The 16,297-nt window shown below is 44.1% G+C and overlaps 1 protein-coding gene across 1 annotated transcript in view; it reads left to right on the forward strand.

Moving 5' to 3' along the window:
• The window catches only part of USP45 (ubiquitin specific peptidase 45), a 204,974-nt gene extending 189,253 nt beyond the window's left edge, over positions 1-15,721 (forward strand). The window contains exon 18 of the mRNA XM_029595369.1: positions 10,383-15,721. Within this exon, the coding sequence (XP_029451229.1) occupies positions 10,383-10,513 (131 nt within the window). The 3' untranslated portion in view covers positions 10,514-15,721. The remainder of the gene's footprint in view (positions 1-10,382) is intronic.
• Positions 15,722-16,297: the final 576 nt, after the last annotated feature.

The raw sequence follows: 16,297 nt of genomic DNA on the forward strand, positions 1-16,297 counted from the left end.
AGACGTTTCTTTTTCTCCTCGGTAGCAGGCCGGTCTGGGAGCTCCTGTAGCTCCCACGATTCAGGAGCAGGTACAGCCGGTGAGTGACTGGGGGAGATTTACTGGGGGGCTGGTCCTTCTCCCCCGGCCTAGAGTCAACCGTGGGTCGCAGGTTGGGCTCTGGTGAGGCCTGCGCGTTGCATGTCAGATTAAAAAAAAACAACAAAAAAACCCAGCTGTTTTTTGCCGGCACTGCTTCTTGGCCTCCCAGGCTCCGATTTTTTATTTCAGCACCTTTTTTTCTCTCCCTCGGAGCGCGGCGATGCCGCACACTTCGGTGTGCTCTGCCTGCGGGGAGCCGGCAACCCGGCTCTCCAGGGACAGCCTTTGCTCTCGGTTTCTCCCCGGGGGCAAGGGTCCATTGGCTTCCTCTCCTCCCGCAAAGGCTCCTAGGCCGGATCCTCCGGAGGTGTCCCGAATTCGGGTGGTTCAGGAGGGATCTAGTTCCGGGATCCAAGGGACAGATGCGCTGGGGGATCCATTCCTCCGTTCCGGTGATAGGGGGCCATCTCTCTCTTTTTCAAGAGGAATGGCTCAAGATCACGTCGGATCAATGGGTCTTAGAAATTGTAAATCGAGGTTATGCTTTAGATTTTGCTCACCCACTGCGGGACCTTTTCTTGGTATATCCTTGCGGGTCTCGAGAGAAAAGGCAAGTGATACTCCAGACCCTGGCTCGCTTGAAAGACCTGGGAGTGATCATTCCGGTCCCGCCGGGAGAGTGTCGCACCGGCAGATATTCCATTTACTTCGTAGTTCCCAAAAAGGAGGACTCGTTTCATCCCATCCTGGACTTGAAGAAGATCAACAGAGCTCTTCGGGTTCCCCCATGGAAACCTTAAGATCCGTCATTGCGGCCGTACACAAAGGCGAATATTTGGCCTCTTTGGATCTGACAGAGGCTTATCTGCACATAGGCATACAGAAGTGTCATCAGAGGTTTCAAGCGCTACCGTTCTGTCTGGCGCCGGCGCCGTGCGTGTTCACCAAGGTCGTGGTAGTGGTAGCAGCGTCTCTGCGGAAGGAGGGGATTCCGGTTCATCCCTATTTGGACGACTGGCTCATTCGGGTGAAGTGACAACACCTCTGCGAACAGGCCGCTCAGACGGTGTTACTGTGGCTTCAGTCACTCGGCTGGCTGGTCAACTTTCCCAAGAGCCAGCTGGTTCTGTCGTAAGAGTTGGAGTTTCTAGGAGCCTGCTTCAACACGGGAGTGGGCAAGGTTTTCCTTCCCGTGCAGAGAATGGCCAAGCTGATGTCTCAGGTTTGGCGGCTGCTGGCCCTCCCATTGCCCACCGTTTGGGACTACTTACAAGTTCTTGGTTCTATGGCTTCTACTCTAGAGTTGGTCCCATGGGCTTTCACTCATTTGAGGCCTTTGCAGAGGGCATTACTATCCCGCTGGGATCCCAAGTCCGAGGAGTTTCACCTTCCATTACCTCTCCTGGACCCAGCCAGAAGCAGTCTCCAGTGGTGGCTCATACTGGAGCACTTACAGCAGGGGATGGATTTGGAGAATCCACAGTGGCTGATTGTGACAACGGATGCCAGCCTCTCCAATTGGGGGGCAGTTTGCCAGTTGCACTCTGCTCAAGGTCTGTGGTCAATGAATCGGTTGGAAACCAGAGCGGTTCGTCTGGCATTGTGCAGCTTCCTTCCCCTGGTCCGCCATCAGTTGGTAAGGATCCTATCAGACAGTGCCACCACGGTGGCCTACATCAACCGACAAGGAGGGACACTGAGTCGGCTGGTGGCCGTCGAAACTGACAAGCTTATGGTATGGGCGGAGCGCAATCTGCGTCGTCTGGCGGCATCTCACATAGCCGGGGTCGACAACGTCCAAGCAGACTTTCTCAGTCATCAGCAGCTAGACCCCGGTGAGTGGGAGCTAGCCGAGGAGGCGATGCAGCTCTTGATCCGGTGGTGGGGTGTTCCCCACCTGGACTTGATGGCGACACGCTTGAATGCAAAGGTGGTATGGTTTTTCAGCCGCAGAAGGGGGCATGGAGCAGAAGGAGTAGATGCTCTAGTCCTCCCCTGGTCCAGCGACATGCTTCTTTATGTGTTCCCTTCTTGGCCTATGGTGGGCAAAGTGCTCCGACGGATAGAGTCGCACAGGGGGACCGGTGGTTCTCATAGCTCCAGAGTGGCCGCGGAGACCATGGTTCGCGGACCTAATCAACTTGGCGGTTGACGGCCCCTTGCGTCTCAGGCACCTTCCGAACCTAATCTGCCAGGGTCCAGTATTTTTCGATCAGGCGGATCGCTTCTGTCTAGCAGCTTGAATTATGAGAGGCGACAGCTGAGGAAAAAAGGTTATCCTGAGGCTGTGATTTCTACTCTGCTTCGCGTGTAAGACTTCCACGTCGCTTACCTATGTAGCGGTCTGGAAGGTTTTTGATTCATGGTATAGCGGTTCCCAGGTGTCCCTGAGAAGAGCATCAGTAGTCCACATTCTCGTGTTCTTACAAGAAGGCCTGAAGAAAGGTTTGGCATATAGTTCACTACGGGTTCAAGTGGCGGTCTTAGGCTGCTTGAGCGGCAAGGTGGACGGTACTTCCCTTGCGGGACATCTGGACTTGGCACGTTTTCTGAAAAGAGCCAAACATTTGAATCCTCCAGTACGGCAGGTCTGCCCTTCGTGGAATTTGAACTTGGTTCTGCGGGCACTATGCGACATGCCCTTTGAGCCCCTTAAGCAGGCCACATTAAAGGATTTGACGCTTAAATCGGTTTTCTCGTGGCTATTTGTTTGGCGAGATGGATATCAGAGCTTCAGGCATTGTCTTGCCGAGAACCGTTCTTGCGGTTTTCAGCCTTGGGAGTTTCGCTTTGGACGGTACCGTCCTTCCTTCCGAAGGTGGTGTTGGCTTTTCATTTGAATCAGTCGGTTAAGTTACTGGCTTTTTCAGATTTAGATCGCGATTCCCCTCAGGCTCAAGAGTTGCGAAAGTTGGACGTTCGTCGGGTCCTTCTCAGGTACTTGGAAGTGACTAATAGTTTTCGGTTGTCAGACCATCTTTTTGTTCTATGGCGTGGCCCTAAAAAAGGGCAGAATGCATCCGACTACTATCGCCTGATGGTTAAAAGAAGCCATTGCATCACCGTACATATATAAGGGCCGTCCGGTACCTGATGGTCTTAAGGCTCATTCTATCAGATCTCAGGCGGTGTCTTGGGCGGAGAGTCAAAATGTTTCTCCTCAGGAGATTTTCCGAGCGGTGACTTGGAAGTCTCTGCACACCTTTGCTAGGCATTATCGCTTGGATGTCCGGGCTCCAGATGCGGATTGTTTTGGTAGCAGAGTACTCCGAGCGGGACTTACCGGGTCCCACCCCAGTTAAGGCGGCTTGGGTACATCCCAGCAGTCTAGACTGATCTGGGTATGTACAGGGAAAGGAAAATTGGTTCTTACCTGCTAATTTTCGTTTCTCTAGAACCACGGATCAGTCTAGACGCCCGCCCAGTTTGCCCGGTCAGTCCGTTCGTTTCTTCTTTCCATTTATTCCTATACAGGACATTGGACAATAAGAAGCTCTAGCCTAGTTAATGAGCAATGGAAGAATCTACACTTCTTGTGTGTACATAGTTCAATAAATTGGGCCAAATTGGTTTTTTAGTTTCTTGGTCTAGTCATTGGCTGTTGTATTGTTATCTTGTTTTTTTTCTTTCCGCTTGGATATTCTTTATACTGAAGGATCGCAGATGGCACACTGGGTTATCAGGGGGTGCCTTTTTCAGTTTGTTCTCTGTCTCCACCTGCTGGAAGGGAGGCATAACCCAGCAGTCTGAATTGATCCGTGGTACTACAGGAACGAAAATTAGCAGGTAAGAACCAATTTTCCTTTTCCATCCTTTGTTTTTAGTACTCCTGGATAGGCAGATGAAATCATGAGAATTTCTTGATTGCTAATTGAGAATTTCATTATGAATGTTATCTCTTAGATGTTTGTTGTAGTTATTTCATAGCTTTGTCATAGAGATCTGGATTCTTCCTGTGCTGCACCATCTATACATAGTGGCATGATATCACTGGAGAAATTAGTGTTCTCGCCCTCTTTCTGTTAGTAGGGGGACACAACCTATCTGTTGGGACTGGTCTGGTGTAACAGGACTCCTGGAAATAAAATTAATTTCTGTTTGCTATGTGCTGCTGACCTTCAGATCACACTCTAAGACTCACCAAATGAGAGCAATAGTTAAGTAACTCAGTGGCTCACCTAAGAACTGCCTCCTTTGAAGACATTTGCAAAGCAATAACATTGTTGTCAGTTCATACCTTCACATCCCACTGTCTTGGACAATCTATCAAGAAGTGACAGTAACTTTGGGCAAGTATTTTTGTGCAGGCTGTTCATCCAGTAATTCACTCTCCATGGTGTGGTCTGGATTGCTTATTCAGTAAGTGCTCCGCTATGCAGTCCTTAGCTTGGGACTCTCCATGTGTTATGGTTAATTCAGCCCTGCTTGTCGATGGAGAAAGCATGTTTGCTTACTGTAAAAAGTGTTCTCCGTAGACAGCAGGATGAATTAGCCATGCTTAATACCTCTCTGTCTCCTTGGAGATTCAACAGCCTAGCTAAAGCTCACAAGATAGCGTGCATGCAGGAACTTCCACACATGCTCAGTAGTAGAGAAATGGTTCTGTTCAACGTCATTTGATGTTGTCGTGCCATTGCCAATTCATCGTGCTGTCTACAGAGAACCTGTTTACAGTATGTAAACTTGCTTCCCTTTATATTTTCTGTTGTAATCAGAGAGAGAAATTCTTAGATCTGAGAAATATAAATTTGTGCAAATAAATTTTAAATATTGGTTATTTTGAATGGCGGCAGCATTGATGCTTTCACCATGCCTGGGCTGGAAGATGATAAATGAGGTTCTGTGGGATGTGATGCATAGGGAAAGAGATGAAGGAAAGAATGCTGGGGCAGGGGGGAAAAAGCATAGGGCAGTGTTTTAGTGGCCATGTTGGTCATGAAGAATAATTGAATCCCTGTAGGTAATGATACCTTTTATTGGAGTAAGAAAAAAGATGTTGCATATGAAGTTCAGTTTTTACAAATGTCCTCTCTTTCCTGTTGCTTAAGTTAAAAAGTGCAATCTACGAAGATTCCAGATGATCTTTCAGTAATAGTTCCTCCTAAAATTTTCAGATAAGTGTAGGAATTTTAGAATTTGTGTGCAATAACACCACCCCAGTGCATCCTGGAGTCCCCAGAAATATTGGGTGTGCCTCGAAGACCGTGTTAATCTCAATAGGTCAACTCCCTAGGGGGCCGATGCAAGAAGAAACATGCACAGCCACCTCTCCTGGGCGCATTGCTTGAACAGTATTTGACAACACCGACCCAACCCGACACGATACGTGTTTCGTGGGCTTCATCAGGGGTGGAAAACATATGCGGTGTCTATAATACAAAAAACAAGACATTATACTTATTTATTTTATTTATTTATTTTATTATTTTCTATACCGGCTTTCACGACCAGAGGTTGCATCAAGTCGGTTTACATTTAACAAGTCGTGCATTGAACATAGAACTAGAGGAATTGAACTGTGCAGAAAGTGATAGTTACAATGAACAAGGAAGTTAACAACTGGGATATGAGGAAAAAAGAGAATAGGGACAGGAATATTTACATAGTAAAACGCATTTACAGTGAGTATTTACATAGTATGCAATATTGGATCTGTGTCTAGTGGAAGTCGAGGGCTAAATGAAGTCAAGGAAGTGGTGGAATATTGGGGTGGTGGGGTTTACACTAGGATATTGGGGTGGAGCGGTTTACACTAGGATAAAGGGAAGTAGGTGGGGTTTACAATCGGATAAAGGGAAGAAGGTTAGGGGCGACTCATTTAATGGTTGAAAGGGAACCTGGATCAATCTGAACTCTGGTAGGCTTTTTTGAAAAGCCAGGTTTTTAGTCTTTTCCTTAAAGTTGGTAGGCATGGTTCCTGGCGAAGCTCTGAAGGGATGGAGTTCCATAGGCGCGGTCCTGCTGTGGAGAGAGCTCTGTCTTCGAAAGATTTGTGTTGGAATGTTTTGGCTTTTGGAACATGAAGTGATTCTTTGTAGTGTTCTCTAGTTGGTCTGACAGAGGTGTGTTTCTTGAGGGGTATTTGTAGATTTAATGGTGCGAGTTGATGAATGACTTTGAAAATGGTGGTAATAGATTTATACATAATTCTGAGGTGAATGGGAAGCCAGTGAAGGGTTTTCAAGATGGGGGGTGATGTGGTCGAATTTCCTGGAGTTGGTCAGAATTCTGGCGGCTGTGTTCTGCACCATCTGTAGAGGTTTTGTATGAGAGGCAGGGAGACCTAGTAGAATAGAATTACAATAATCCAGCTTTGAGAAGATTATTGCTTGTAGAATTGTTCTGAAGTCTTGTGAGTGGAACAGTGGTCTGATTCTTTTAAGGATGAATAACTTGTGAAAACAGTCCTTGGTTGTTGGTTTATGAATGATTTAAGGTTTAGGCGGTTATCGATGATTGCTCCTAGGTCTCTTACATGCGAGGTTTGCAGGTTGGCTGGTATGTTTGTGGTGATGTTGTTGTTTTCGGGTGCTATAATGAGGAATTCTGTTTTTGCGGCATTTAGAATAAGGTTAAGACTGTTAAGGAGGAGTTTGATCTCAGTCAGGCAGTTGTTCCAGAATTCTAATGTGTTTATAATGGATTTTTTTATGGGGATTACGATCTGTACGTCGTCTGCGAATAGGAAGTGCTTCAAGTTTAGTTTGGTGAGGAGGTGGCAGAGTGGGAACAAGTATATATTGAAAAGGGTGGGGGAAAGAGAAGAGCCCTGTGGAACCCCTAATGAAGATGGATGGTACTGAGATTCTTTGTTATGGATTTTAACCTTATATCCTCTGTTCTCCAGAAAGGTGTTGAACCAGTTCTGTGCTGTGCCTTGAACTCCGATGTTTGCCAATTGGTTTAGTAGAATGAGGTGGTTGACCGTATCGAATGCCGCCGAAAAGTCAAGTAGAATTAGCAGGTAGGCGTGTCCTTTGTCTATGCCGGTTAGGAGGAAGTCTGTGAGGGAGAGTAGAAGCGTTTCCGTGCTTGCTGCTCTGCGAAATCCGAATTGGTTAGGGGATAGTATTTGGTGATCCTCAAGGTAATTGGATAGTTGTGTGTTTACTAGTTTCTCCATGACTTTTGCTATGAACGGGAGGTTGGAGATGGGGCGGAAACTTACGGGATCATTGGTGTTAAGGTTTGGTTTTTTGAGTAGTGGTTTGATCGATGCCATTTTAAGGTCATCTGGGTAGATACCCTGGGCTAGGGAGCAATTAATTATGTCAGCTAGGGTTTTGGAAATAGTGTCCGGGATTAGTAGGAGGATTTTTGTGGGGATTTGGTCGAATGGGTGAGATGATGGTTTCATTTTCTTCAGAGCCTTTTGTATGTCAGCAGTAGAGATGGGATCGAAGTAGTTGAGCGTAGTGTTTTTGTTTGGGTGAAGATATGATGAATTGAATGATGGATTAGGGTTTGGTGTCAACTGTTTAAGCAGGTCAGAGATTTTTCTATTGAAGTAGTGAGCCAGTTCGTCTGCTTTAGTCTGTGCTATGTCCATAGGGATGTCAGGAGCCAAGGTTTTTGTGAGATTGGATACGTAGTTGAACAAAGCTTTCGAGTCAAAGATGAGGTGGTGGATCTTACTGGAGTAGTAGTCCCTTTTGGTTTTCAGTGTGCTGTTTTTGTGGAGGTGGAGGGTGCGTTTGTATTCAGCTTGTGATGCAGGTGACGGGGATTTTCTCCATTTTTTTTCCTTCTGTCGTAGAGTCTGTTTAAGTTTTCGTAGTTCCTTATCTTTCTGATAAACTTGAAAAACAGTCCAAGACTTATGCAAGCTGACATATGTTCTGTCTCTGTCTTTCTGCATGCACTGCTACTTGGTTTCAGCTTTAAACTAGCAGCGACTCGCCATGACTCTTAACTGTCTTTTTAAACTAAACCGGAAGTACAGGGCTAGCCAATTGGTTCTGGGGGAGTGGCTACAACTGCCAATCAATTTCTAAATTAAAGAAGTCCATTCAACACTGTTGTTTAGTCCTTCTGGTGCTTCAGTGGCCAGAGTAAAGATCCACCACTGTTCACAGTAATTGAGTTGATAACTGAGATCGCCGCCGCAATCATCCCTGGTTATTTGTTCTAATACTGTGTGCTGGAGCACACAAATACTTGCTGTGACAGGTGACTTAGATTGATATTGCAACAATGCCTCACGAGGGGAATAATATGTTCGTCTGTAGACTTTAAGCACTATTGAATATGGATAGCCACAATCGAAGAACCTTTTGGCAAGCACTAATGCTTGATTTTTGAACTCGTAATCGGTGGAGCACAATCTGCGAATTCTAAAAAATTGACTAACCGGGAGACCGTTTTTGAAGGCACGAGGATGAAACTGTTGTATTTAATAAATTATTTCTATCAGTGGATTTGCGATGGACAGTTGTATGTAGCTTAACTCCTTGCTTATGAATCTGTATATCCAAAAATGTGATATCTTCATGGCTGAATTGATTTGTAAATTGCAAGTTAATGTCCAAGCCATTAATCCACTGGCTGAATTCAGAAATAATTTATTAATGTACAACAGTTTTCATCCTCGTGCTTTCAAAAATGGTCTCCCGGTTAGACAATTTTTTAGAATTCGCAGATTGTGCTCCACCGATTACGAGTTCAAAAATCAAGCATTAGTACTTGCCAAAAGGATCTTCGATCATGGCTATCCATATTCAATGGTGCTTAAAGCCTACAGACGAGCATATTATTCCCCTCGTGAGGCATTGTTGCAATATCAATCTAAGTCACCTGTCACAGCAAGTTTTTGTGTGCTTCAGCACACGGACAAATCTTATCTAATAGCCCAAAGCATTAAAAAAAAAAACACTGGCATGTGTTACAAATCCATTCAACATTTGAGGAAATGCCATTAATAGCATATCAGAGAAGTAAGAACATCCGTGATCATGTAGTGCGGGCTTCCCTCACGCTGAGTAATCCGACACAGTTTAATGGGACACACAAACAATGCAGAAAATGTGATATGTGCAACACCACACTTGAAGGGAACAAATGGAGTCACCCTATTACAGGACGCACCTACAAGAAAAACAACGATACCACATGTGAATCAGCTCAAGTTGTTTATTTGATAATGTGTCCTTGTTCACTTCTGTATGTTGGTCGCACCAGTAGGGCGATTAAAATCTGCCTACGTGAACACAGAAGCCGTATCAACACCAGTAATGTGGAAGCTCCCATTGTGAATCACTGCCTGCAAATGGGTCATTCTTTTGAAGAGCTTAAATGGACAGTATTGGAACAAATAACCAGGGATGATCGGCGGCGATCTCGGTTATCAACTCAATTATCGTGAACAGTGGTAGATCTTTACTCTGGCCACTGAAGCACCAGAAGGACTAAACGACAGTGTTGAATGGACTTCTTTAATTTAGAAATTGATTGGCAGTTGTAGCCACTCCCCCAGAACCGAATGGCTAGCCCTGTACTTCCGATTTAGTTTAAAAAGACAGTTAAGAGTCATGGCGAGTCGCTGCTAGTTTAAAGCTGAAACCGAGTAGCAGTGCATGCAGAAAGACAGAGACAGAACGTATGTCAGCTTGCATAAGTCTTGGACTGTTTTTCAAGTTTATCAGAAAGATAAGTATAATGTCTTGTTTTTTGTATTATAGACACCGCATATGTTTTCCACCCCTGATGAAGCCCACGAAACACGTGTCTGGTTGGGTCGGTGTTGTCAAATACTGTTCAAGCAATGCTCAGATAAGAGTCCGGTTTCTTCTGCAAAACACATACGAGTGAAAATTCAAAAACAAAAAGACAGTGTGGTCATCAATGATTATACATTAAGGGCACAGTCTAAGCAATGTTAATAGACGTGCATAGCAGCTTTTAAAACGCTGCACAACCTTAACTTGAGGCATTCAGTGATAAGCCCACGTAAATTTATGAGGTGTCCACACGATTGAAATACATTACTTTTCAGCTTATGTATATGGTGTTATAGTGAGTTCATTGTCTGAATATACATCATATCGAATCAGTTTTTGTTTATATAAGAGACAATTACACTAGGCACAGCATTTCAACGCATAGCCAATGCTTGATTATAAAAAAAAACAAAAACAAACTTCCTCTTTACTCCATTAGCTGCTTGAGTGACTTCAGCATCCTAAAAGAGAGGCAAGATTTTACAAAGGAGGAGATTTCTCAGAGTTTTGCACCAGCCTATGTGAAAGGAATTGTGTGTAGGTACGTAATAGCAATTGTAAAATCTCTCTGTGCTTTTGTTGCAGGTTTCAGGGACACTGTGGCCACATCAGCTGGTCAGTGGGTATATGTGAGCGACACCCATGTGCAGACAGTGCCGGAGTCAAGGGTGCTCAGTTCGCAGGCCTATCTACTCTTTTATGAAAGACTGTTCTAGCTGCATCTCCAGCGGTAAAGTGCAGTAAGGCAGCTATCGCCTTTTACCTAAAGCCTGGCAGAACACAGTCTACCTAGCTTGTCCAATCACGCTTATCGACAAACTGTGGTTTTGATACTGCAGTCTTGGGGAAAAATCATGGTAAAATAAATCAAAATTTATGGAACATTCTATATTCTTTAAAAAAAAAAAAAATCGCTTGGATGTACTTTTTTAATTGATAAGACTACTGTTCTTTTGCAGTGTTTGTACTCTGTGCATCTTTAAAGAGGCAATCGGGATTTTATATACTATTAGCAAAATTGCCAGAAAGCAAAAAACATGGCTGTCTGGTCAAAAAAGGCCAGGATGTTTCCAGCACCAGACACAGAACCAACATAGGAGATGTCAGCAGAAATTGATGACTGGGCCCGCCCAATCTGCCCATTTGTACCCGCTGCAGATCCTACTCTCCCTGGTGGTCTCCCTTTCTTCCCCCACCACTAAGCTCCTTCTGTGCCCATTGCACGCATGCTTGAATTCTGCCACTGTTTTGGCTCCTGTAACCTCTGCTGAAAGTCTTTTCCAAGTGTCCCTGCCCTCTCTGTGGAAAAAGTATTTTCTCACATTGCTATTTAGCTTCCCTTCATACATACACGAAGGTCTGGGAAGAAAAAAAATAACACAGGAGACGTGCTGAAACGTGGAAAACCCAAGTGCCAAAACCTGTGACACGTGTGCTAGGATGCTGAATAACATTACAGAAATATGCACTTTGCTACACAGCATGTGGTCCTCTTCGGCTTCCTTCTTAAAATTGAATAGATTGAAAAGGAATAGGTAATGAGTTAGTGGGAAGGAAAAGCTTCCCTGACTGCGGCTGGTTTTTTTAGGGCTTCCTCATGCAGAGCTTTTGCATGTGCCTGATCACAGGTGTACCCTAATTCCCTTTGGTCCCTGGGGTTTAACATCGCACAGTTATTTTACAGTCTTAGTGGCTGCCAGCAGATTCACTGTGGCATAGCAGAGATGACAAAGCTGCTTATTTTTGGTCCAGGCTTGCTTGACAAATCCCTGCCTTCACTGTGCATGGTACACTGAATCACACAGGGTCCACTCTGTTCTGCAGAAGCTGCTGGGAGCCCAAAGCAGGTGCATAGTATCCAGCTTTGGGTCCCCTCACTAACAGTGTTCCTTATGCAAGACATAAGGGTAAACAAACAAGTTGTAGGTGATGCCTATGTGGGGATAGAATAGAATAAAACCTATGGATGACTGGAGCTCTCACTCAGGTTGCACAGAATTTTGGTCGCTATTTATCAGATTTTTTTTTCTTTGAAAAATGATTTGTAAAGGCATAGTTTTTTTCTTTTGTAAACCTTGCTTGAATATAGGATGCTTTTAATGTACAGATGACTTTTAAAAAGCTAATTCAGTTCAGTGCGGCTCTTGAACACGTGAAACAGGTTCCCTGTCCATTGTTACTGGACAGTGAGTGGCACAAGAACTGCCAAGCACTGCTGCATGATATGCTAAGCCAGAACACTGTCCTCAGAACCCTTTTGTGTAAATAATATTATTGCCGCTAAGTATGGTCTTGGAAAGAAATATTTTCTCATCACCTTGTTGTTCCTGGTTAAGAGCCTAGTCATGAAATGTGTGTGAGGAAGATGGAGGGTAAAAATGAAAAGTTCCTGTTTTTAGTGACCATATAACTTCAAGTCCAGAGACACAAGTTATGCCCCTTTGCATGCAGAGAAATGTAGTTCTGATTTTCCTATTGTATTCCCTAAGAAAAGCAGCACTATATCTCCATTAATACAATGGGGGTAAAGCCAGGACTGGCTCAGATTGTCCCCTTGAACATGGAACTATATGGTCACCCTTTGTAGGTCACTGATCTCCCCTTGGAATACAGCAGATGTTAGGATTGCTTTCTGTATGAACAATATGTATGTTCCTATGTTATGTAATATTACCAAGAACTTCCTAGAGCAGTAGTTCCCAAACCCTGTCCTCAGAGGCCCTCATCCAGTCAGCTTTTCAGGATATCCACAATGAATATGCATGAGATAAATTTGCATTCAAATAAAGTAGTGTATTCAAATTTATCATATACATTTTCATTACAGATATCCTGAAAACCTGACTAGCTGGGGATCCCCCAGCACAGGTTTTAGAAACTACTGTTCTAGAGTTTTTACCCTATGGCAGAATTTGGGTTTTGCAGTAGTGAAGCACATCTGTTTGTCCAGATAGATAGAAGATTTAAATAGGACATATGTTTTTACTCATCTTTTCCTTTTATGGCTTTGCATGGGAATTTCAACAATTTTCTCTTAATCACACAATACATAAGGGGTAACTTGCCACTGTTGACTTATGACCACGTGACAAAATCTTATCCTGACGATTGAGCTTCAAGGTGGATCTTGTGGTCAACTCAGGAGGGTCACATCTTCTGGCATTCCCTCTGCCCAATTCCATTGCTTTGGTACAGCTGGTGTAAGGAGGAGTCTACAGTCATTTCATGAGGGCCACCATCTTCTGGCATTCTCCCTGACAAGTCCCACCCATTAGATATAGCTGGTGCTTTACTTTCCCTTTCCATCAGAATCATGATGAGAGGGTGCCAACCCCCATCAGTTGGCATCCATATGCCTCATGAGAATGCATCATGAAAAGGAGATATAGATATAGGACTGTAAGTATATGTCATGCATATATTAAAGGAAACTGATAATCTTGAAGTAGTATTTTGAAAAATACTAATCTCTCAATAAGTTCAGAGGTGTAGGGCCTTTCTTGTTCCTACTGTTGGTTGCATTCCAGTGAACATCCTGGCACTGTGTGGTATGTGCCTGTACAAATATGTAGATATATAGCTAATGCATACTTCTGTAGTATGCATGCCCAAATAAAATGTAAACAGATTTACCAGCTGTTCTAGCTCATGATTGATTGAGATGTTAAATGACTGTATCTGAGTCAAGGTGCCCCACAAGTCACAACTTTGCAGTAATCACCAGAAACTGTCAAGTAGGTACATTAGGCTATCCATTTATGATGACTGTAGCTGATATGCGTGCTCATGGAAATATGTTGAATGGGTCTCATAATGTTTTCAATCATTAACACAAAAAATGGGGTTGTGAAGTGAAATAATGAGAAATACCACACCAAAAATCTATCAAATTAAATCAAGTTGGTAAGTGTAAGGAAGAGAAGACCTCAGAAGCAGCTGTGGTTTCACCTCATAATATTTTGCTATAGAAAGTTTGATTAGTTTATGTGCAATTCAAAAAGAAAAAGTCTGATAAAAGTTGCTGTAATTCTCCATAGACAAGCAGGAATGAATTGGCCCTTATAAGTGGGTGATATCATCCGGCGCAGACATGAACACTGCTCTGAGCTCAGTAAACCTTTACTCAGCATGCGCCAGGATTCCCATGCATGTGCTGCCTTGTGATCCCCACAATATTTGTCCATGCTATTGCACATACATGTCCCTCTTTAAAAAAAAAAAAAAAAATTTGCTGCTTTGTTGCTTCTTTATTTTTTGCTGCTGCCTTGACTGCCCCTCAAACAGAATTTTTAAGTTCTTTAAAAAAATAAATAAAAAAGGAAAGAAGAATTCAAGATGAGTTTGGAAAAGTCCAAGGCAAGAAGCCTGTATCTGTGGGCACTGGATGTCCATCACAGATATACACACCATATATTACTGCTGCCTCAGCCAGGCACCGTGCCTGAAAGATGGAGGCCCTAAGGAAGGCACCAGTGGGTAAGAGCCCCAAGCCTTGCTAGGTTGGCAGCAGAGCTGCTCCTAGTTTAGGAGCGAGGTGTTGTCAGACTTTTGGCACAGGAAGCTGAGATGGGAATCTTCCTCATCCCACAAGCATAGGAATTCCCCCACCCCCACCCCCAGTGCCCATGTCCAGATCTGTCATGAGGGGTTGAACATGGCATGGAAGCCTATGACACCAGATGAGGCACAGAGAAGAATGTCCAAATGACATGAGGGTCTCCCTTTGGAGCTGTCTCCCTTGGATCCAAAGAGTAATTCAGCAGTGCTGGCACAGGGGACACCGAGGTGGGAGATAGGGCTATCAGTGTAGGTCCTATTATCCTTCATGGGGCAAAACATCCCCATGATGCCAAATCATTTGTTTTATTAGGATCCGGGACTGACCAGGGTGCCATCAATGTTCTTGATGCGGAGTTTCTATTTTAAGGTGCAGTTGACCAACTCATCACATCAACGCATTGTGTATAGTATCAGGGTGGAGCCCTTCTGTACATAAGCCCAGGAGTCCCACTGCTAAAACTAGGGTGCAGCAAGAGGTGCATCTGGTACTGTCTTTAGACCATGGCACTGTTAGGAAAGTGTTGATGCCATTGTCACAAAGCACCACTGAGCCAGCTGCTACCATTGCTGGTATGGTGCAGAATCTTTTCACAGATATAAAGACAGCTCTTATTGATGATGAATTGATTTGGGTCTTTGAAGAGGATGTCTCTCTTCCAACTCCATCACAGATTGTCCCTCAGCCATGATGGCCCAGCTGTCAGAACTAGTCAAAAATGTCTTTGCTTCCTTAGGTCCTGTGGGAAATTAGAAACTCTCCTGTCCACGATGGAGGAAATTTTCCCAAACAACAGGTCTGCTTTAAATTCCACTCTGGTGCAGACCTTTTCTCAAGAGCTTCTAGATTTGGGAGTAAGTCCCCATCATGAGGTGGTGTATCGTCTTCATCCTTGGAAGTCCCCTGATGAATCAGATGGGGATGAAGCAAACTCTATTCATTCTTAATTTGTCAGACTTTTCCCTCTCAGACCAATGGAAGTCTCCTCTTCAGTCACCCTTGACCTCTTCAGGATTGTGGCTTAGTGTTTCCTCGTTGAAGGAGGAGTTTTCTACAGGTATTCCTTCAGATTTCCTACCAGATTTGCCTCAGCATGGTTCTCCCCTGGAGGACTTCTGCTACTCCAAGTTCTTGGATAAGCTGGTAAAGATACTATTCATCAGTGTCAGAAAGGAAAAGGATCAGAGAACAGATGTCTTCTGTCCTCTTCAGTTTCTTCAACCTGCAGTGGATTCCACAGTTATCCCAGTTCACAAGCTTGTTCAGGAACTCCAGAGGAGGATGTGGCAGAAACAGACATAGGGGTTTGGAGTCATCCAGCTTCCAGATCACTCAGAAGTGGTGGAGTCAGCATTGACAACCACACATCAAACTAAAGAAAGCCACTGGTATATATTTATCAACCAATTCAAATTTGTCGAACCGCAAGAACATTACTTGATCAATAATTAATTTGTAGGACCTCAGATCTACTTGAGAATGTTCAAGCATACAAACTCAAATTGTAGCATACAAATTAATTATTGATCAAGTAATGTTCTTGCGGTTCGACAAATTTGAATTGGTTGATAAATATATACCAGTGGCTTTCTTTAGTTTGATGTGTGGTTGACAATTTTTGAGACACTGGAATAGGAATATTTTTGGGCATTGTGTTTGTGGAGTCAGCATTGAAACATTCTAAGCACACTCATGATCACTCTAACATGCTGCATGGAAAAGACTTAAAGGAGTTGGATGCATTTCTCACAGGACAAGCAGGATGGTAGTCCTCACATATGGGTGACATGACAAGATAGAGCCCAATCACGGAACACTTTTGTCAAAGTTTCTAGAAATTTGACTGGCACCTACTGAGCATGCCCAGCAATGCACTGACCCTGCATCCAGCAGGGGTCCCCCTTCAGTCTCTTTTTTTTCTGCGCAGCAGTAGCCACGCAGG

This window comes from Rhinatrema bivittatum, chromosome 3, assembly GCF_901001135.1.
Source record: "Rhinatrema bivittatum chromosome 3, aRhiBiv1.1, whole genome shotgun sequence".
Taxonomy (NCBI): Eukaryota; Metazoa; Chordata; class Amphibia; order Gymnophiona; family Rhinatrematidae; genus Rhinatrema; species Rhinatrema bivittatum.